The following is a 22272-nucleotide window of genomic DNA, read 5'->3' as shown; positions in this document are numbered from 1 at the left end:
TTTAATTGTGTGTGCTATACCTTTCATTTCATCACTATACAATTAGGACCACCATACTGCACCCCTCGGTTCGTTGAGGTGCACGAAGCCCCCCAAAATTGGGTAAGTGCTAATGACAAAACTAACGTGCACGTGGTATGTTCGGGCAAATGAGTTATTGAAAGCACCATATGAAAAGACTAACGCGCACGTGGTATGAATGCATGAATGGAATGTTGGAAGTACGACAGTTTCTGTATGCTATTGCAATTGAGACTTTTTTACTGGTTTTTATTCACTCTCCCACATATTCTATACACCGATCAGGCACTAGAATAAAACGGATGCCCTAATGAATGTGTCACTGCAATAAGCCTGTCATGTTCACGATATGGATGACTGGCACTGAGTGGGATCACGTACTCCACTCCTTGGACATGCACACAGTAGAGAGCATGCGTGGTCATGGATTACACACTTTGCATCAATTGTATATTCACAATGCATATATGATTATGTTTCTTTGTAATTTTTGTGCCTTATTATTCGTGCTTAGCCCGGTATGAGATGGTTTGTCATATTACTTTCGCTACTTTTTGACCCCAAGGAAACCTGTGTGCCTCTTGTGCACGTGGGTCGCGAAAGCGGAAGATCCTCGCGCTTTCAATGACTGTGTGCGGGGGGCCTTGTCTGTAAGGAATCCTGATATGAACGGCGCAAAGGATGCTTGGAAGTGCCTGTCAACCTGGCCTGTGGGCAGTAGCGGTGGGACCTTGAGTGGCAGCAGAGGGCAGCCAGGGGGTGAGGCAGGGCACAATGGATACACGCAGTACCTGGGGCTGCTGAGAGGCTCGACAGAGGCAGCAGTCAGGAGGGCGCAGGGAGTAAGGATGAGTACGGGTCCACACAAGATCGCATTTTAACCCAAATGAATGACAGTTTGTTTGACGGTTGGATTGCATGAAGCCCTCTCCCGACCTAGATACATAGGTGGGAACTAGGGGTGGAGTGACTGAAGCATGAAGGAAGCAGCCGGGGGTGGGAAAAGACCCCGCACACTGGCACATTGGCGGTACCCTCTGTGAATGCCACCTTATTGTATGGGATGGATTGCGCCCTCCAGCCCATCCACACAGTGGAGGCAGACAAGGAAGCAGAGGGTTACAGACATGACCAGCAGGAGGGATGGGGAAAGGGAAGCAAGAAAGAGAGAAGGCCCACCACAACACACGGTACAGCACCTCAAGTAATGCCAGTCTTTTGTCTAGGGCTGAATACTCCCTCTCCCAGGCTAGGCAGATAAGGGGACGACAAGGGGGCAGAGGCAATGGGACATGGAGGAAGTAGTGAGGTCTCTTGAGGGCACAGGGGGCGAGAAGGAGAGAGGGTCTCACCTGGGACACGCCGACAGGACCTGGAGTGAATGGCAGAGAAGGGGGCAGAGACAGGATCGCGCCGGAGCTTGTCTTTATGGGGCCATGTGTTTGAAACACATGGCCCCATACAGATAAGAAACCTTTAGCAACGCACAGAAAGCAGGCGAGCCTGTCCAAGTGGGCCCTCTGAAAAAGCCAAAGAGAGGCAACCTTCACAGCTCTTTTGCAATGGCTGGCCACTGTTTAGCATAAATGGTGACGCCAGCCAATGGAAAAGAGGGACGGGCTTAAAGCTCTTTACTGAAACTCCTCCAAACATTAAATCTCGTTCAGCGAGCTGCGCATGTGCCCAGCCACGCTAGCCGAGACCTAAAAAGGGGTGTACAGGGGCCCGTCTTGCCCATGTATAGCGAGAACTAGCACAAAAAGCGATAACACCTGAAGAGAGAAAGAAGGAACACCCCTCAGGACGGACTCAGATAAAGAACGGTAGGCCAAGAACCATGCCCCTTCCCTTGTATCCGCTAGGAAAGAAGGGCATTGTAGGAAGCTGGCTTTGTTAATGATGTTGCTACTAGGAGGTAATACCGTGCACAGAGTACAGGGGTTCCCCAAAAGTGTACAGGGCTCAATGTAAAACCCAAAGTACTCTATTATGGTTGTGTGGGCGAGCAGCCTTAGGACTAACACATAGGAGTATCAGACATTTATTGCACAACTGTGATCAATAACGGACACACGACTCAAGAAGGAGATCGAGACCAGTTTTTGAAAATTATACATTGTTTGTACTTTCTTTTAAGACCAGGATATTCGTAATAAGCTACGTACGTTTTTAATCAAAAATATTTTTCACTTTATAAAATCGACACTTAGAAACTTTTTCATACAGTCCAATGTTATCCTCTGAGGAAAACAATATTGCAGTTAAACAGGTTAAGTACTGCACTTACAATCTCAGTCTTTGGAGCCAAAAGGCAGTAACGGTCAGGTGAGTACCAAACTGCACCACCAGTGGCACAGGGGCAGCAGGGTACAGAGGTCAAAATTGGAGTTTGGCCTAATGCTTTTCAATAGAGACAGGGGGCGCCTGTAGCGACACTGCTTGTAGGTAAGTAGATCGGTTGTAGGGGCCAAGCTTTGAGGGTTAGGCACAGGGGAGCCACAAAGCAGCATCAAACATACACCACCAGCGGCACATGGACAGCCGGGTGCAGGATGCAATTTCAATGTCGGGCGCCCAATGTTTTTCATTGGGGATTCTTCTTTCGGCAAAGAGGCTGCAGGCGTGGCATTGGAAGTTGCAGGAGGGAGACCACCAACAGCAGAGGTAAGTAGAGATGTATGGGGTTGTAGGGGCACAGTCGGTTCAGTTCACCAAGGCCCAGGGGGCTTTGGGGTGCAGGGGTCCTTTTGACATCGGAGTATTCTTATCGGAGCCGGTCGCAGTTGTTGAGAGCCTCTAGATTCCACTGCAGGCACCGTCGTGGAGTTCTGGAGCAGTCATCTAACTCTAGACATAAGGTCAGGAGGAGACTTCACTGCACAGGTGAGCCACTCAGACTCGGGCCATGGGCATCGGGTGCAAGCTTGGAAGGAGACGCAGATCTGCTGGGATACGGAGTCCTTGGAGTAGGTTTCTTCTGGACAGGTCCGCTGTCAAAGGCAGCAGTCTTCCCATGGTTTTCAGAAGTCACCAGCTGCAAGATAGGTCACAGGTTCGCAGAAGCTGGAGACAGGCTGGTAGGGCTGGGGTCAAGGCAGTTGTCTTCAGTCTTCTCTGCAGGGCCGTTTTCGTAGGTAGTTGAAGATTTAGTTTCCAGGTCTGGGAGAGCCACCTAAATAGGAGAGTAGCAGGTAGGGCCAATGGGCACCTTACCTGGGGTGACTACACCCTCTATAATGCCACTCTCCTGTGGGAGGTGAGCACAGACCTAGTCCTGATTGTACGGATCCACCCCCCTCCCATCTTCCAGATGTGCTTTACCTCACCTCCCCCAAGTTAGGGGTGGAGTTGGCAGAGGTGAGCACACTCCCAATTCTTCTCGAAATTTCCCGCCAGTATTCACGCCCAAAGCGGGGGTGTAAAACAGGGGTTGCCATTTGCTGCTAGCAGCAGAGGCTGGGGGTCGCATTGCAAAGGAGGAAGGCCTTTAAAGCTCCCTTTTTCAAGCACTGGCCCAAACACTCCTCTGTTCAGTGAAGCCATCATGGTGCGGGGCATTCGAGCTGTTGAGTTTCCAGCCTAGGAACACTCTATGGCTTCACTGGTACATACAATATTAGGAATTGGACCCCAATATTGTAGGGGCATACCTGCTCATGCAGATTTGCCCTCACCTGTGGTATAGTGCACCCTGCCTTAGGGCTGTGGGGCCTGCTAGAGGGGTTACTTACCTGTGCCTTCAGGCAGTGTTAGTTGGCCTGGCACCCAGGCTCAGTGCTGTGTCGTTTTTTAATTGTCGCAGTGGCATGGTCCCAAGGACCCTCTTCAGCTGCCAGGCCCTAGGTACCCAGTCAACATTTGCTAGGGACTTCCATGGGGTACAAGTACCAACGGGGGGGGTGATGTTTTTAGGGTAGAAGCACTAGCACAGGTAACCTGGTTGGCAGGGACCCTGTGCACAACAATTGAAACCACATAAAAAACCAGGCATAAAGTGGGGGACTAACCATGCAAAAGAGGCACTTTGTCACAGGCATCGACAGAGAGGAGGGTAGAAAACTCCTTGCCAGTGCGAAAAAACACTTGAGCTATCGTCCGGTCCAGTGAGGCCCTGGAAATGGGTATAGCGCAAGTGCCCAACTGAAAACAAAAGAGGGTTTCACTGAAGCAAAGCGCAGGCTTAATACTTAGCTGGCCATGTTGAAGCACCCCAACTAGGAGATCACATAAGGGAGCTGCACCCCCAGAACTATGTCAACTCGCCGTAAAGCTGAGCAAAAGCCAAGCTAGCCTCCAAAGTGAGGTGAGGAGGCGAAATCAAGGCCACTAGTGTCACCCAGGACAGAAACCCAATGAAACCCTGGAGCAGGCTTGTGTGTCAAGGAGAAAATAGCAGTGGGCTCTTCTGAAAGTGGAGGATGGTAGCCCAAAGAGGACTGCTCCACCAATGCCATTCCCGAAATCATTTGCGCCACCTCAGTGACGCTGAAGTTAGCGTCTGTGGATCCAACACAGTCGTCACAGGTGGCAACTGCAAGAAGCTGTGCACCGGAGCAGAGAAGCAGTTGATCATGAATTCGGAGGGCCCTGCTGACACCAAGGGTGTGCCCACCAGTTTGGAGCCACTCAATGCCTTACCGACTTTCTTGGGTCCGGGAGTGTACCGAGAGAGGATGGCATGGAGGGAGAGAAAGTATTTCCTCAGCTGAGTCAGAGTCGCCTCGGTGCTGGGAAAAAATGGAAGGCGCGCCCCAGATTCTTGCTTCGACTCTGAAATCAGAGGGATAGGAGGTGAGTCAGGGAAATCACGTGTACGTGGTAAAGTTGGGGAAGACAGTGGCACCGACCGCCAATGGAGTGACTTACCAGACGACCTTGAAGTCAAAGAACTTCGGAAGCTGGACCACGGAGGAAGAAGAGGTCAGTGACCGACGAGGGGCTGTCAACTACTGTGTTGCCAACAGAGTCATGTGGGGATCCTGCAAGGGTGAGGGTGTGACATCGTAGACCCCAACTACCAATAGAAAAAGTACACTGGCTCGTCGTGGTAGGCCAAAATGGCCAGAGGTACCGCTCTCCGGATCCGCGTGGAAAGAAGAGACTGATGTACGCGCATCAGGGGAGGGCTTATATAGACTCTAACGTCATCACAACTAGTGGACAACGTTATTAAGGAATCCCTCCACCGCCGAACCGACGGGCAGAGGTACTCCTGTAGGAAAATTTCTGGATCCAGTCCGGCGCCTGGTGATAAGCTAAAGTAAGGAATCAGTAACAAAAACTCAAGTAAGAAAAAAAACTTGGAAAAAATGAATAAATGGAGTCTAGTAAGGAAACTAGACAGGAAAATGAAACAATGTTTCAAAAGTGAAATTTCATCTGTTCTTGGCATGTAGGGCTGCTGACATTCATATCTGTGCATAGATCGCCGCCTAGTGTTGGGTCCGGATGATTGCACATTGTTGTCCTGGAAGAGTCTTCGAAGTATCACGAGATAGGTGGCTCCTCCCCTGGACTACAGTGCGCATGGGCATCGACTCCATCCCCAGATTGTTTTTAGCCATTGTGGCCAAGATGGAGTGAAACTCAGTGAATGATGACCATGCCATGAAATGATATGTGAACACTGCAGCTGCTACAGGCGCCGGGGAGGAGGGCGGGCGATATGAATGTCAGCAGCCCTACATGCCAAGAACAGATGCATACTGGTAAGTAGCATTTGCAGTTCGAGGCATGTGGGCTGCTGAATTCATATCTGTGCATAGAATACATAGCAGTCCCTCCATTAGCGGCGGCCGCCCGTGCCAGCTGCAGCAGTTTGGAAAAGTGTCTTGAGAACAGCCTGCCCTACAGCTGCCTGCTGTTTGGAGTGCACGTCTAAACAGTAATGCTTGGTAAATGTGTGTGTGGTAGACCATGTGGCTGCTCTACATATGTCCTCTAAGGGAATGTTACCTAGAAAAGCCATAGAGGCCCCCAACTTTCTGGTGGAGTGGGCTCTTGGTGGAATGGTAAGAGTGCGTTTTGCCTTTGCATAGCAGATTTGAATACATTTTACGATCCACCTAGCAATACCAGCCTTGGAAATAGGGTTACCTTTGTGATGTGGCGCAAAGGCAACAAAAAGCTGCTTAGTCTTTCTAAAATCCTTGGTCCTATCAATGTAATACATCAGGGCCCGTTTAACGTCAAGGGTATGGAGCATCCGCTCCGCCAGTGACTTTGGATTTTGAAAGAACACCGGCAACTCAATGGTTTGGTTGATGTGGAATTGAGACACAACCTTGGGTAGAAATTTAGGGTTAGTGCGGAGCACTACCCTGTTTGAATGAACTTGGAAGAAAGGCTCTTGGATTGTGAGGGCTAGCAGTTCACTAACCCTCCGTAGCGATGTAATTGCTACCAGGAAAGCCACTTTCCACGTCAAAAACTGGATCTCGCAGGAATGTAGTGGCTCAAAAGGAGGACCCATCAGTCTTGTAAGAACCACATTGAGGTTCCATTCAGGAGCTGGTGGAGTCCGTGGCGGAATGACTCTTTTGAGGCCTTCCAGAAATGCTTTGATGGCAGGCACCTTGAAAAGTGAAAGGTGCTGCCTATTTTGGAGGTATGCGGCCATCGCAGACAGGTGAATGCGAATGGAAGTATATGCCAGATTACACTTGTATAGATGGAACAGGTAACAGATGATGTTCTGAATAGAAGCATCTAGTGGATTAATGTTGTGGTTTGCGCAATAGATGACAAACCGCTTCCATTTTGCCGCATAATATGCTCTAGCAGTGGGCTTCCTAGCCTCCCGAATGATGTCCATGCAATTGGGAGGAAGGTTGAGGTAGCCAAACTCTAGGACTTCAGGAGCCAGATCGCCAGGTTGAGCTATTGCGGATCTGGGTGCTGAATGTCGCCATGGCTCTGCGTCAGAAGGCTGGGTGTGAGATGAAGCCTCTGATGCGGTACCACGGAAAGTTCCAGAAACGTGGTGTACCATGGTTGGCGAGCCCACATTGGAGCAACCAGGATGAGAGTCATTGAGTGCTGCCTGAGCTTGCGTGCCACCAGCGGTATCATAGGTGCTGGGGGAAAAGCGTACGCAAATCTGCCTGACCAGTTCATCCATATCGCATTGCCCTGTGACTGTGGGTGTGGGAACCTGGCGGCGAAGCTTTGGCATTTTGCGTTCTCCCTTGTGGCGAACAGGTCGATCTCTGGATGACCCCACCTTTGGAAGTACGGTTGGAATACTGATGGATGTATCTCCCACTCGTGCATTTGGTGGCTGTGCCTGCTGAGCAGGTCTGCCATCTGATTGTCCTTGCCTGGGAGATGTTCTGCCATGAGGAAAATGTTCCTCTGAATGGCCCACTTCCACATGCTCTGAGCCAGATGAGACAGCTGCGGAGAGTGTGTGCCCCCCTGCTTCTGAATGCAGTACATGGCCGTCATGTTGTCCGTCCGGATCAACACGACCTTGTTGCACAGATGTACTTTGAATGCCTAAGGCCATGAAGATCGCCATCAGTTCCAGTACATTGATGTGCATCTTCCTTTGCTGTAGCGACCAAAGTCCCTGCACCATGTATTGGAGTACATGCGCTCCCCATCCCTGGAGAGAAGCGTCCGATAATCTGCGGCACAGGCTCTTGAAACGGTCGGCCCTTGCAAAGGTTTTGTGGATTCCACCAATGCAGAGAGTTGTATGCCCAACCGCTCACCAACACTAGGTCTTTCAACTGCCCGTGAGCCTGAGTCCACTGACGTGCTAAGCACTCCTGAATGCGGACGCATATGTAGTCTCGCGTGTGGGACTATGGAGATGCAGGAGGCCATCATGCCTATCAACTGCATGAACACTCTTGCCGGAAGCGAGTGTTGAGGTCTGAATTTTTGGATCAGCGATTGAATGCTGTTGACTCTCACTGAATTTGGCTGTGCTGTGGCCGCCAGAGTGTTTATGGTCGCACCCAGATACTGCTGTATGTGGGCGGGCTGGAGATGGGATTTTGGGTAATTCAGTGAGAACCCCAGATCGTGCAGAAGGTGAATGGTGTGGGACACGTGGTCGGCGCACTGCTGGGCCGACTTCGCCTGAATGAGCCAGTCGTCCAGATAGGGGTAGACGTGGATGTTTTGACGTCTGAGATGTGCCGCCACCATCGCCAGGCACTTTGTGAAGACCCTGGGTGCCGTGGTGACCCCAAAAGGCAAAACCCTGAACTGGTAGTGCTGGTTTTGGATGGTGAACCTGAGGTATTTTCTGTGTGAAGGATGCAGTGGAATGTGGAAGTACGCATCATTTAGGTCCAGAGTTGCTAGGAAGTCCCCTTGCCGAAGCAGTGGGAGAACCTGCTGCAGCGTGAGCATATGGAAATGTTCTGACAGAATGTAAAAGTTGAGCGGTCTGAGGTCTAAGATGGGCCTGAGGGATCCGTCCTTTTTTGGAATCAGAAAGTACACGGAGTAAACTCCCGTACCTCTTTCCTGCAGGGGCACGAGCTCTATTGCCCCTTTTTGCAGCATGACGTTGACTTCTTGCTGCAACAAGTGCAAGTGCTCGTCGGACATAGGACGGTTCTTTGGGGGTATGGTGGGTGGAGTAGATGTGAGCTCCAGACAATAACCGTATTGGATAAGAGATCTGACCCACCTGTCCGTGGTGATGGACTTCCACATGGGCAGGAACTGCTGGAGTCTCCCCCCGACCGGTGTTGCGTGGTCGGGGGGCAGTGACAAGGCGTCACTGTTTGTTGGCGGTGGAGGACCTGGAGCTGTTATTTCCACGTCCTCTGCCTTTGACGTTGTTGCCACGGTATCCACCCCGACCTTTGTTGGTATAGGAAGGTTGGGTGTTGCTCTTGTAGAATTGCGTTGTTTGTGACAGTTGACCCCTTGAGGTGCCTCTATTATTGGAGCGACGAAAGGAACCACCCCGAAACTGCTGGGACTGCAAGGCACCCATAGACTTGGCAGTGTCGGTGTCCTTTTTCATCTTCTCGAGGGTGGTATCAACCTCTGGGCCAAACAGGTGGTCTGGGTTGACCGTCTGGTTCAAGATGGTAGTTTGAATGTCTGGCTTGAAACCGGATATCCTGAGCCATGCATGTCTACGAAGTAGAACGCTAGTGTTAATTGCTCTCGAGGCGGTGTCAGCCACGTCCAGAGCGCACTTAATTGAAGCATTGGTGATAAGCTTCCCCTCCTGTATCAACATTTCTGCTGCTTCCTTATATTGATCGGGTAAGTGCTGTAAAAGGGCCTCTAGAGTATCATAGTGTGCCCTGTCATAACGCGCCAGTAGCGCCTGTGTGTTGGATATGCGCCATATGTTGGCTGCCTGCGCAGCCACCCTTTTACTCGAAGCCTCAAATACTTTTGATTCCTTGTCTGGGGGAGGAGCATCACCCGTAGTTTGTGAGTTGGCTCGTTTGCGGGCATTGGAGACAACCAGGGAATCCAGAGGCAACTGTCCCTTGATATAAGTAGGATCAGTGGGCGCTGCCTTGTACTTCTTGTCGATACGTGGGTTGATGACCCTTGCTCGGGTGGGCTCCTTGAAGACTTCTGCCGCATGTTTCAACACCCCTTTTAGCATTGGCAAAGTTTTTACAGTTTTTTCAGAGACTGAAAAGGTGTCAAAGAGTAAGTCGACGTCCACTGGGTCAGCATGGAGATCGACGTCGTGATTGGCTGCCGCCCTTTCAATGAGAAACACAAGGGGAGCTTGGCCCTAGAGGACAAGTGGGGAGGCTGGGCCTAATTATATGAGCAATCAAAGAAGAGTGCCCCACCACTTACATTTGCAACCACATTTATGGAAAGTTGAACACGCTGCTTGTCGTTGTCAACTTTGGTATTTTTATTTATACCGAATAATTTTTTGATTAAACTCTGTTTGTCAAAAACAACATGTTATAGACAGACAAAAACATATGTACAATGTAAATTTGAACCAAAGTTAAACTTTTCTACACAACAAAGTGTCAAAAAGTAAATATAGTCATTAATCACGAAAATGAAAAACAATGTAAAACAGACAGTGACATTAGATATGCATGGCAATGAATGATACACACACTTTCAAATGAGTAGAGCATTGATTGAAGCAAAGAAAAGTAGAAAAGGGGGGAAAATTAGGAAAGGAGCGCGAAAATAGATTCGGGATTCTTTATCAGCCAGCAAATGCTGGTATACAAGTTTTCCTTTTCTAATTGGCCGACGCGTTTTGAATCCAGGGGCTTGTTTACCGGATTCTCATCAGGGCACAATTACTCTGTCTGTGAAATTTAAAAGGAAGAAAGCTTTTTTAAGTATTTTGGATGGAAAAGGCAGGACTCCCTATGTTATGACACTCAGCCGAGGGACCTACCAGTTCTTTGACGAAACAAATTCAGAGGACAAATGTCAGTGCAGGCTGGATAAGCTCCATGAGGAGTCCAGTTGGCGGGGCTTCCTAAAACAAGGTGAGTTTACATTAGCACAGCTTGAACGTGATGCTGCCAGAATGTGCAGTATTACCAAATTGAGTGGAGACAAACGTACCGTCAACTGTTTCTTAACTTGACGGTGGTGGCTGCCTTTAATGTGGAAGGTAAATTCTTCTGCGGGCTCTCGCCGAGAATGAGGCCAATGGCGCTGTGTGCAGAAAAATAAGCATTGGTGTTGGAAGCTGGGGTCTGAATTGTCGCTAAGTACTATGCTGGGTAGCAAGGAACGTACCTTTTTAAGTTTTGTCAGAGTCGGTGCGAAGGGGTCTTGATATCCGATCAAACTTTTTTTGGGGGTCCGGCGTGTACAATTTTCACCGTGCTCCGTATCCGCTGATGGAAAACGGAAAAGATTTTGGTTAGTTTTAGCGTTGACCGCGAGTAAAACAAAGACCTGCGGCGGGGTGCCACGGGAGCATCGCTTACCTCCGTGTTGCTTGGTCAAGGCCTCCAGCGTTCTGCGTGATTCCAAAGATGGACGCTACCGTTGTTGCCATAGGGAAAAGCACTTGGATGCGTGCTAAGACTTGTGGGATTTGTAGTTTACGCTGTTCTGTGCTAATGTCAGGATTGTTCACATGGATTGTGTTATATTTATTAGAACTGAGGAAAAACTGAGACGCGACCTGTACGGTCATCAGGCACCAGGACACTATTGGGTCAAAGTCTCGCAACTTCGGACAAACTGTTAAGGCCCTTCTGAACACTGTTAAATTTGAGAATTAGGTATGCTTCCTTTTTGAGGAGCATTCTGTCCAAGTCTGCGTTGTTCTGTGTTGGACGTAGTGTATGTAATACCGTCCATCTAAGGTCATTGACATCATGGTTGGCATTCAAGAAATGTTCAACCATGGGGGCAGTCATGATTTTGTTTTTGATTCGGGACCGATGTTGGCAAATGCGTGTGTTGACTTGTTGTCTAGTTTTGCCAATATAGATTTGGTCGCAGGGGCACTGAACCAGGTAAACAACATTCTTGGTTTTGAGGGCATTGAAAGCTGCAGAGTCCTCTGTTGGGGAAGTTTTGGCTGAAAAAAGCTGAGGCTCCTGCCCTGAATGCGGGTCCCCAGGATCGCCACCAGCAGTCCATAGCTCTGTCACATCTTCTGGGTCTGAGTAGACTGGATATGTATACTCATCCTCGTCGTTGCCGTCACCCTCCTCCACATGGGAAGGAGAGGGTGAAAGTTCATGTGTCTGTGGTGATACAGGCTCCATAGAGGCAGAGGCACCAGCAGAGTCCATCTTTTTCTTAAGTGGAATTTGGTAATGCTCTAATTGTGGTTCAGGGGTGATCTTTCTTTTAAGGAGAGAGAGTTTGCCCGTGTTGGCGTCGATGATCACTTCTTGACGCTCTTCTTCTGCCAGCGGTCGTGGCCGTGGGCTAGGGACCACTAACGATGGCTTCGGCGTCGAAGATACTTTCACTTTCACTCCGGCCCCAGGTTTCGCTGTGAAAGCCTTCGGCGCCGTTTTTGGTGGCAACGTGAACAGAATAGGTGTAGGCGCCTTCGCCGGTTTCTGAAGAGGCTTGGGAGGCACAGGGTCCTTTGGCTCGACTGCTGCGGCTCCCTCAATAATACGTTGAAGGGACTCCGTAACCTTCTTAGTGAAAGAGGCGGAGGGACGCACCGGCTCGAGGGAGTCATCTGAAGCGGGCTTCGGGGTGGCGACCAATGACGCGGTCTTCGGAGTCGACGCCGTAGCCCTCTTGGCGTGGTCGAGTGGAAGCGAGGCAGTGAGAGACTTGGGGTCGACCTGCCGCTTCTTTGGGTCGAGAGTGGACTTCTTATGGTCGTCGGCCTTCTTGGGATTGAGGCGACTCTTATGTGCGTCGACTGTCTTCGGCGGCGATGCAGCTGCGTCGGTCCTTTTAACCTTCGGCTTCGATACAGTAGCCTTCGGGTCGGCCATTTTGGCGTGGCCCTTGAGCTCGACGGCCATCTTGGATTTCTTCGGCGCCGAGGCCTCCGAAGCCTTCGACCCGACCAGCGTGATCAGCGCTTTCGGTTTCGATACGTCTGGCGTCGAGACCGTTGGTTTCACTTTCGGTTTCTGTACTGTGAGTGGCGCCGTATCAATGTCCGTGGCCGGGCCGGAAGGCGGAGCCGTGGGACGGGAATCAAGGCTTTGGGTTAGAATGGTGGCTGGCCCCGGAGTCAGTTTGAGGAAGCTCCTCGTCCGAGCTATTCTCTGCGGTGGCAAGGGCCCCGTCGTCGTCCCCTACCTCCTCGACGACTTCCTCGAAATCCTCGTCTTCCGCGTCGTAGTCGTCCTCGACCTCCGACGCCGGGTTAGATTCTGTGATCTCCTGGATAGTGTCGTCCCCGACATCCTCTGTGTCGAAGATGTCTGCAGGAGGCGGTGCCGATCGCTGGGCCTCCAGGCGCGCAGCTCGGCGGAGCTTGAGTGTTTTCTTTAACCGGAACTTGGAGCAGGCCATACACTTGGCCTCGTCGTGGTCCGGCGACAAACACTTTTTGCACACCGGGTGTACGTCACTATGCGGATACTTCGAGGCACACACCGGGCACCGTTTAAATGGACTTCGTTCCATGATGAAGTAGGTTGGTTGGAGCGTCGTGTAGGCCTGTCCGCGCCGAAAGCACGCGGAAGGGCTGTGTTGTTTCGGAGCCGAGGAAATTACGAACCCGAACGACAGACAATACCGACGCAAGTCCTAAAGACCTTTTGGTCTCAAGCAAAGTAAGTTAAACAACTATCGATCCCGACAGAGGGAACCGAAACACATCCGAACCCAATGGCGGAAAAAAACAATCTGGGGATGGAGTCGATGCCCATGCGCACTGTAGTCCAGGGGAGGAGCCACCTATCTCGTGATACTTCGAAGACTCTTCCAGGACAACAATGTGCAATCATCCGGACCCAACACTAGGCGGCGATCTATGCACAGATATGAATTCAGCAGCCCACATGCCTCGAACTTTTAAGTTTATATGCAGTACAGATCTTCAAGGATGTGATATCATGTGCAATTGGCTTTTTTGCCTCAGGTAACCAACAATACATGTGTTTATTATGGTGCCTGTAGACCACAAAAATTACATAAAATCATCACAATTTGTGTCATCAACTTCCTACCCAGCAGGTGAATCAAACAACTTTGCATGCATACAAATGATCTAAAAAATTACTTAATTTAGAATTGAAAGTGTATTACCTCAGTTAAATGTTCAAGCGAACCAGATACTGGGTAGGCCTTGATCACAAATTTTGCAACAGAAGGCATATTAACAAAACCTTTCCATATGAAGGACAGCCGAGCAAGGAATGTAGTTTCATCCTCCATTGCAACAGATTTCCTGGGTCTTAACAAAGAATACAATATTACTATGGTAATAGCAAAATGTTGCATAGCTTAACAAATTCAATAAAACAAGGGGAAAAATGTAAACAGTGGTTATTATTGCTACATTTCAATATTGCTAGGCTAGGCATTTCCGGATTGATAATATTAAGCTGTAATATGCACTGCAGCTGATATAAAAGGATGGAATAGAAATAGAGAAACGATCTACATTAGAGCACGTAAGTTAACCATCACTACATTATTGTCAACTATACATTACAATGCAGTGTTCAACATCAACTATTTGCAGAATAGAAATAAAGAGTGACATGCTCCACTGGATCTCCTCAAAGCTGAGTCTACCTAACAACATTGCTAGTTTTTCTCTGAAAAGTTTTGGTGTCAACTTTGAAAATACATTCATATCCTTTAAAAATTACAACTGTAACCAAAACGCTTTTACTTAACTGTTTACAGCTTAGGTCCCGGAACTGAATTCAGGATCCAGTCCTGTGGTTAGCAATGTAATCCTGAAAGTAATCAATTGCATTTTTATAGAAATCCCCATTGAGCTCAATGTTAAATTGTGTTTAGAATTGTGTTGCCTATTGCAACCCCAGTAACTATTGTACTTATCAAGTCATTTGCCTCTCTGCAAAGTAATTACCAAAGTCACTCATATTGAGAAAAGTATATTTTGATACCTGTTGGTTCTAAAATAAAACAGCTATATCTTTTGATATAAAAACAATTGGCCTAGAGTTCAGTTCTTGAGTGTGTGAAACCTTTTGCTGACTGAGTGTGAACAACAAATGCTTTACATTGTCATCTGATACTGCCTTACTGCCCAACCAAGCTACCACTTTAGAGAGTAAGGTCAGATCTGACTTTAACCTCTGTTATACCTCTGGAGAGTGGGGACTCTATACACACACTGTACCTTACTTTGGTCGAGTATATATAGAGCCACTTTCTTACAGAATGCCATTATGAAGAGAGTAGGGCAAAAAAATTAGAAAGCCCTCTAAAAAACACAACACAAATGCTGATTTGCATGTAGAAGGCTAATCCTAGAGTAGACACTAATGACACAGTTGTCTCAAGGTGGTCAGCGACTCCAGTGCCCAGTCCCAACATTCGATAATACACTAAAGGAAAATGCTACTTACCAGTATGCATCTGTTCTTGGCATGTAGGGCTGCTGACATTGATATCTTAGCATAGATCGCCGCCTAGTGTTGGGTCCGGATGTTTGCACTTTGTTGTCCTGGAAAAGTCTTCGAAGTATCACGAGATAGGTGACTCCGCCCCTGGACTACAGTGCGCATGGGCATCTTCCCCATCTTTAGATTGTTTTTCGCCATTGTGGTAAAGATGGAGTATAGAAAAGTAAGAGATGTACATGTATGTAGAAAGAATTACTGCAGCTGCAACAGGCACTGGGGAGGAGGGCGGGCGATATGAATGTCAGCAGCCCTACATGTCAAGAACAGATGCATACTGGTAAGTAGCATTTTCCGTTCGAGGCATGTGGGCTGATGAATTCATATCTTAGCATAGACTGTATAGCAGTATCTCCTCTAGCGGTGGTCACCTGTACCAGCTGCAGCAGTTTGAAAGAGTTTTTAGGACAGCCTGGCCTACAGCAGCTTGCTGCTTTGCTTGCACGTCTACACAGCAGTGTTTAGTGAAAGTGTGTATGGTAGACCATGTAGCTGCTCTACATATGTCTTCTAGTGGAATATTTCCTAGGAAAGTCATGGATGCCCCCATTTGCGCGTTGAGTGGGCTTTTGGGGGAATTGTTAGAGTGCGTTTGGCCTTTGATAGGATATTTGAGTGCACTTAACTATCCATCTGGCTATTCCTGATTTTGAAATATGGGTACCGTTATGCTGTGGAGCAAAAGCAACAAATAATTGTTTTGTCTTTCTGAAAGCTTTAGTTCTGTCAACGTAATATTAGAGCTCTTTTTACATCTAGTGTGTGTAGAGCTCTTTCAGCCACGGACTGCGGGTTTTGGAAGAAAACTGGAAAATCTATTGACTGAGATGAAATGTTGATATAACTTTTGGCATGAACTTAGGGTTAGCACTACCTTATTTTGATGTATTTGCATGAAAGGTTCTTGAATTGTTAGTGCCTGTAGCTCGCTCACTCGCCTGAGCGAGGTTATGGCCCCTAAAAATGCCACATTCCATGTTAGGAATTGTAATCCGCACGAATGGAGTGGTTCGAAAGGTGGCCCCTTAAGTCTGGTAAGTACTACGTTTAAGTTCCAGACTGGCGAAGGTGGATGTCTTGGAGGGATAATTCTTTTAAGTCTTTCCATAAAAGCTTTGATAGGTGGTATTTTGAACAGGGACAGGTGTTGTCTGTTCTGGAGATATGCTGCTATAGCAGCAAGGTGTAGCCTTATGGAAGAGTATGCTAGATTGCATCTTTGAAGATGGTATAAGTAACGCACAAGTTACTACTTGTGTAACGATATATCTGTAAGAGACATTAGTTAGTGATAGATTCCTTACCTTAGAATATCCCCAGGCGTCAGACTGGATCCGGAAAGTTTTGCGTAGCAGTACCCTTGCGCGTCGGTAGGCGGCGTCGGCGGCTCCGCGTCCGTCGTCGGCGCCGTGATGACGTCGTCGGAGTACTTAGACGCCGCCTCCGGAGGCTGACGTCAGTTCTTAGCCACAGCTTTTCCGCGCCAGAAGCGCAGAGCCATGACAAAAACCGACACTGGTGCCAAGAAACTAGGGCCCTGAAAGGGGATGACCTTAACCCTAGATATCGGTTCGCAGAACGGGGAGGATGGGTGGGTCGGTAAGGAATCTATCACTAACTAATGTCTCTTACAGATATATCGTTACACAAGTAGTAACTTGTGCATCTGAAAGAGACACGTTAGTGATAGATTCCATACCTTAGAATAGATACCCCAGCAATACCATCCCCGTGGTGGTGGGTCTGCGAACCAATATTTACACCAGAAAGTCCTGGAGAACGGAGCGGCCAAAGTAGCCGTCCCTCCGGACTTGACTGTCCAGGCAGTAGTGCCTAGCAAACGTGTGCAACGAGGCCCACGTAGCCGCCTGGCAAATGTCCTGCAAGGGCACACCTCGGCCCAAGGCAGTTGTAGTGGCCGTGGCTCGAGTGGAATGAGCCCTCAGCCCAACAGGGGGTTCCTTCTTAGCCAAGGAGTAACACGCCTGGATGCACATGATAATCCATCGAGAGATGGTCCTCTTGTGCACCGCTTTACCTTTCTTAGCGCCCGCGTACCCAACAAAGAGTTGATCATCCACCCGGAACTGGCGTGTGCGATTCAGATAGAACGAGAGCGCACGTTTTGGGTCCAGACGGTGGAGCCTTTCCTCCTCTCTCGAGGGGTGCGGAGGCGGAAAGAAGGTGGGCAATGTGATGGACTGCCCAATGTGGAAGGCCGTGACCACCTTAGGCAAGAAGGAGGGCCTAGTCCTCAAAACAACCTTGTCCGGATGGACTGAAAGGAAAAGAGGCTTACAAGAGAGGGCCTGGAGCTCACTCACTCTCCTGGCAGAGGTGATGGCTACCAGGAAGGCAGTCTTCAAAGAAAGAAGGCAAAGTGGACAGTTATGAAGTGGTTCAAAGGGAGCACACATCAGAAAGGTCAGAACCAGGTTCAAGTCCCACTGAGGCATCACGAAAGGAACAGGAGGAAAGGTATGAGTGATGCCTTTCAGAAATCTGTGAACAATAGGGGACTTAAACAAAGAAGGTTGGTCAGGCAGCCTCAGAAAGGCTGAAAGAGCCGAAAGATAGCCCTTGATAGTGCCCAGAGCAGAGCCCTGCTGGGCAAGAGAAAGAAGGAAGAGAAGAACCTCAGAGAGGGGGGCATTGAGGGGATCCACAGCCTTTGCTGTGCACCATGCCACAAATCTGTTCCACCTGCAGGCGTATACCGTTTTGTTTTCGTGGAGGGACGCCTGGCTGCCAGAATGATGTTGCAAACTTCAGGAGGCAAGTCGAATGGCCTCAACTGTCGCCGCTCAATCTCCTAGCATGGAGGTGGAGACTGGACAGGTTCGGGTGGAGGACCGTCCCCTGCTGCTACGACAGAAGGTCCTCCTGAAGAGGCAGACGAATCGGGGGATCGACTGACATGCTGAGTAGCTCGGGATACCAGTACCTTCGAGCCCAGTCCGGAGCCACAAGGATGACTTGTGCTCGGTCGCGCTTGATCTTCTTCAACACTCTGGGCGGAAGAGGTATAGGCGGAAAGGCATACAACAGACCGCAGCTCCACTCGCGACGAAAAGCGTCTCCGAGCGAGTGCCGCCTTGGAAATTCCAACGCGCAGAACTGATGACATTGCGCGTTCTCTTCGTTGGCGAATAGATCTAACCAAGGCTCTCCCCATCGCAGAAAGAGGCCTTGCGCCACGTCCGAGTTCAGACGCCATTCGTGATCCATCGAGCACCGCCGGCTGAGTTCGTCCGCCCTGGCGTTCAGAGAACCGGCCAGGTGTTGAACCACCAGAGTCACGCCCTGATGTTCCAGCCATTGCGAGAGACGCAGAGCCTCCTGGCAAAGGGTCCACGACCCCACCCCGCTTTGTTTGTTGCAGTACCACATGGCGGTTGTGTTGTCGGTGAACACCTGCACTGCACTCCCTCGGACAGACGGGAGGAATGCTGTCAGTGCCAGACGAATCGCCCGGAGCTCCAACAGGTTGATATGGAGCCAGGACTCCGCCGGAGACCAGAGTCCCCTGATCTCCGCCTCTCCCAAGTGGCCTCCCCAGCCTTGGAGGGACGCGTCCGTCACAACTACGTGCTCCGGTTGGGGAAGGGAGAGGGATCTGCCGTTGACCCAATCGCGGTCCGTGAGCCACCACTGCAGCTGTCTCGCAGTGCCCTCCGAGATCAGGACATGGTCGGACAGGTTGCCCCGGTGCTGGGCCCACTGAAACTTCAGGTCCCACTGCAGAGCCCGCATCCGCCATCGCACGTGATGCACCAGAAAGATGCAGGAGGCCATCAGCCCCAGAAGCCGCAGCGTCAACCTGACCGAAACCTGGGATAACGGGCGAAAGACTGGAATCAGATCCTGTATATCCCGGACCCGCTGCTCGGGCGGGTAAACCCGAAACTGCGCCGAGTCGAGAACCGCTCCGATGAAAAGGAGCTTCTGAGAGGGGCACAGGTGTGACTTCGGCACATTGATGGAAAATCCCAGCTGGTGCAGGAGATCCGCCGTAGTCGGGAGGTGGCTGACGACTGCCTGGGGCGAGCTCACCTTCAACAACCAGTCGTCTAGGTAGGGGAAGACTGACACCCCTAACCTGCGCAGATGAGCTGCGACCACCGCCATCACCTTCGTGAACACCCGTGGGGCGCTGGTAAGGCCGAAGGGGAGCACGGTAAACTGAAAATGCTCGTGGCCTACCGTGAACCGCAGGTAACGCCGGTGGGCCGGCAGGACGGGGATGTGGAAATATGCGTCCTGCAAGTCCAACGCTACCATCCAGTCTCCTGGGTCTAGGGCAGCCAAGGCCTGAGCCAATGTCAGCATTTTGAACTTCTCCTTCCGGAGGAAGCCGTTGACGTTCCTCAGATCCAAGATAGGGCGTAGGCCCCCTTTGCCCTTCTTGGGTACCAGGAAGTAGTGGGAGTAGCAACCACAACCTACTTCTGGCCCAGGAACGCGCTCGATGGCCCCCTTGGCCAAGAGGGTCGAAACTTCCTCCTGCAGGAGCCGCAAGTGATCCCCCGATACGCGGTGGAGTTGCGGTGGCATGGCTTGAGGGGTCGTCTCGAAGGGGAGGGAGTAGCCCCTTCGGACGATCTGCAGTACCCACCTGTCCGAAGTGACTGTGCGCCAGTGAGAGTGGTGATGGCGAACCCTGCCTCCCACTGGCGTCACATGGGCCGAAAAGCACGGACTAGGAGGGTTTAAAGGCGGATGCTGCGGGGGCAGGTGTGGACTGGCTCCGCTTGTTTCCCCGACTGCCTCCACGGCGGTTTCCACGGCCGCCGCCGCGCTGGACGATAGTTTGCGGCGAGTGGCTGGCGGCACGTGTGGGGACGCCCCTTCCTTGGCCACGAAAGGAGCGAAAGGCACCCACTTGCTGGCGCGGGGCCGAGAGGCCCAAGGACTTGGCCGTAGCCCTGGAGTCCTTAAAGCGCTCAAGCGCGTGGTCTGCCTTGTCGCCAAAGAGGCGACGGCCATCGAACGGCATGTCCATGAGTGCATTCTGGACGTCAGCCGAGAAGTTGGCGGATCTCAGCCAGGCGTGGCGTCGTATCGCCACCGTCGTAGCCATCGCTCTGCCCAGCGAGTCAGTAGTATCCAGTCCGCACCTGATTGAATACTTCACTGCGTCCCGGCCCTCCACTAGGGCTTGGCCGAGTTTGGCCCGTACCTCCAACGGACACTCTGGCAACAATTCCGCCACCGTTTCCCACATAGAATGGGTGTAACTGCCCAAGAGGCATGCGGTGTTGGAAGATCACAGTCCCAAGCTAAGGGACGAGAACACCTTCTTGCCAAAGGCCTCGTACCTCTTGGATTCCCGATCGGGGGGAGCCGTCGGGAAGGTGGTCTGGGAGTTAGAGACCTGGATAACCAGACTCTCGGGGGTGGGGTGGGTGGACAGGAAACATGGGTCGCCCGCGGCCGGGCGGTGGCGTCTGGCCACGTTCCTATCTACAGGCGAACCTGTAGCGGGCCTGGACCAAGTGTCCAAAAGAACGTCCGTCAAGGCCTCATTAAACGGCAGCAGAGGCTCCATGGAGCATGACTGCGGCTTAAGGACCTCAGTGAGGAGGTTAGTCCTCACGGCCGCGACGGGGAGCTCAAGGCCCAAGGCCTTAGCAGCCCTCATCAACACCACACCATATGTCGCGCCCTCCTCCGAAGCCACGGTAGGAGGAGAGACGAATCCAGTGTCTGGAGAGGTGTCCAGGCCACTGGCTTCCCCAAGGTCTCCTGTCCAGTCCATGTTAGACTGACATTCCCTCGTCAGAGGGTCCTCAGACCCCTCCCAATACTCCTCTTCCCCCATCTCCTGAGACTCAGGGTCATAAGTGAATGGGGACGGTTCATAGGGATGGAAATCTCCGAACGGCGTCGAGATCGGCGCCGACAGTCGTCGTCCCGACGTCGGAACCGATTAAGAGGAGGCATCGGGGACGGCGTCGGGGAGGGGACACCACACGGACCGACCCCGGGGGGGTCGTAAGGTCCACCGGGGACGATCCAGCGCCCGACAAGGGCCCAACGGCGCCCTGCGGCGTCGGGCCCGAAGGCACCGACGACACCGGGACCGCTGTACCCTGCGGCGCCGAGCCCGAGGGCAGCGGCGGCGTCGGGATCGTGGGGCCCTGCGGCGCCGGGCCCGAAGGCGCCGGCGGCGTCGAGACCGAAGCACCCGACGGCGTCGTGGTCGCAGCCCCCGACCCACTAGGGCCCCAAGACGGGTTCACTGGGCCCGAAGGCGCTGCGGAACCCGTCGGAGGAGAAAGGGACCTCATGGCCACGAGGAAGCGCTCTATCTCCTCCGGCGTCGCGTTCAGCCCAGGGACCGGGGGGTATGGAGCCGAACGCGGCGCCCGCGACTCACAAGGAGCCGCGTGGGCGGTGTCACCCGAACCCCCGGCCGCGTCGCGCGAGCGTCGGGGGGAGTCAGAAGAGCGATGATGTCTCTTCGACTTCTTATGCTTCTTACCTGACGACTTGGACTCGGAGGAGTGGCGCCGACTCCCGGAGCTGTGACGGCTCCGTCCCCGCGACCTGTCCCTCGACCTCCCGTGGGACCGGGACCGGGACCTCACACGGCGCGGGGCCGACTGGCGGATCTCGAGTCGCCTGCGGGACCGCTCCCGCCTGGCCTTCCTTGAGAGGGCCCGACAGTCGGAGCAGGCCTCGTCGTCATGGTCGACGCCCAAACACATCAGGCACAAGCGGTGGGGATCCGTGACCGACATGGTACGGTCGCACTCGTCGCAATGCTTGAAGCCGGGCATCCCTAACGGCACCGTCGGAGTCGTAAAGACTTCGAAATGGATCAAAAAGATCAAAAAGTTTAGTCAAAAAGTGACTAGGGAACTGCTCTTTCCAGATCTGCGCTGGCTGGCGCGGAAAAAAGAAGAACTGACGTCAGCACGCGGAGGCGGCGTCTAAGTACTCCGACGACGTCATCACGGCGCCCACGACGCCGACGACGGACGCGGAGCCGCAGACGACGCCTACCGACGCGCAAGGGTACTGCTACGCAAAACTTTCCGGATCCAGTCTGACGCCTGGGGATATTCTAAGGTAAGGAATCTATCACTAACGTGTCTCTTTCAGATATATTATGTTTTGCATGGAGGCATCTAATGGATTGATTAGGTTATTATTAGAGTAAATTACAAATCTTTTCCATTTAGCTGCGTAGCATGCTCTAGTAGTTGGGTGTCTTGCTTCCTTGATAATG

General features: G+C 51.5%; 1 protein-coding gene across 4 annotated transcripts in view; it reads right to left on the bottom strand.

The window, feature by feature from the left end:
* The window catches only part of PHF3 (PHD finger protein 3), a 577271-nt gene that overhangs the window by 177033 nt on the left and 377966 nt on the right, over positions 1–22272 (bottom strand). For all 4 annotated transcript variants that reach the window (XM_086926461.1, XM_086926458.1, XM_086926459.1 and 1 more), the window contains one exon: positions 13687–13834. In XM_086926461.1, coding sequence (XP_086782587.1) covers positions 13687–13834 — 148 coding nt within the window. The remainder of the gene's footprint in view (positions 1–13686; positions 13835–22272) is intronic.

The sequence above is a fragment of the Lissotriton vulgaris genome, chromosome 6 (assembly GCF_964263255.1).
Source record: "Lissotriton vulgaris chromosome 6, aLisVul1.2, whole genome shotgun sequence".
NCBI classification, from domain to species: Eukaryota; Metazoa; Chordata; class Amphibia; order Caudata; family Salamandridae; genus Lissotriton; species Lissotriton vulgaris.
The sequence above is the reverse complement of the archived record's forward strand: the minus strand, read 5'-3'. Positions and strand labels throughout refer to the sequence as shown.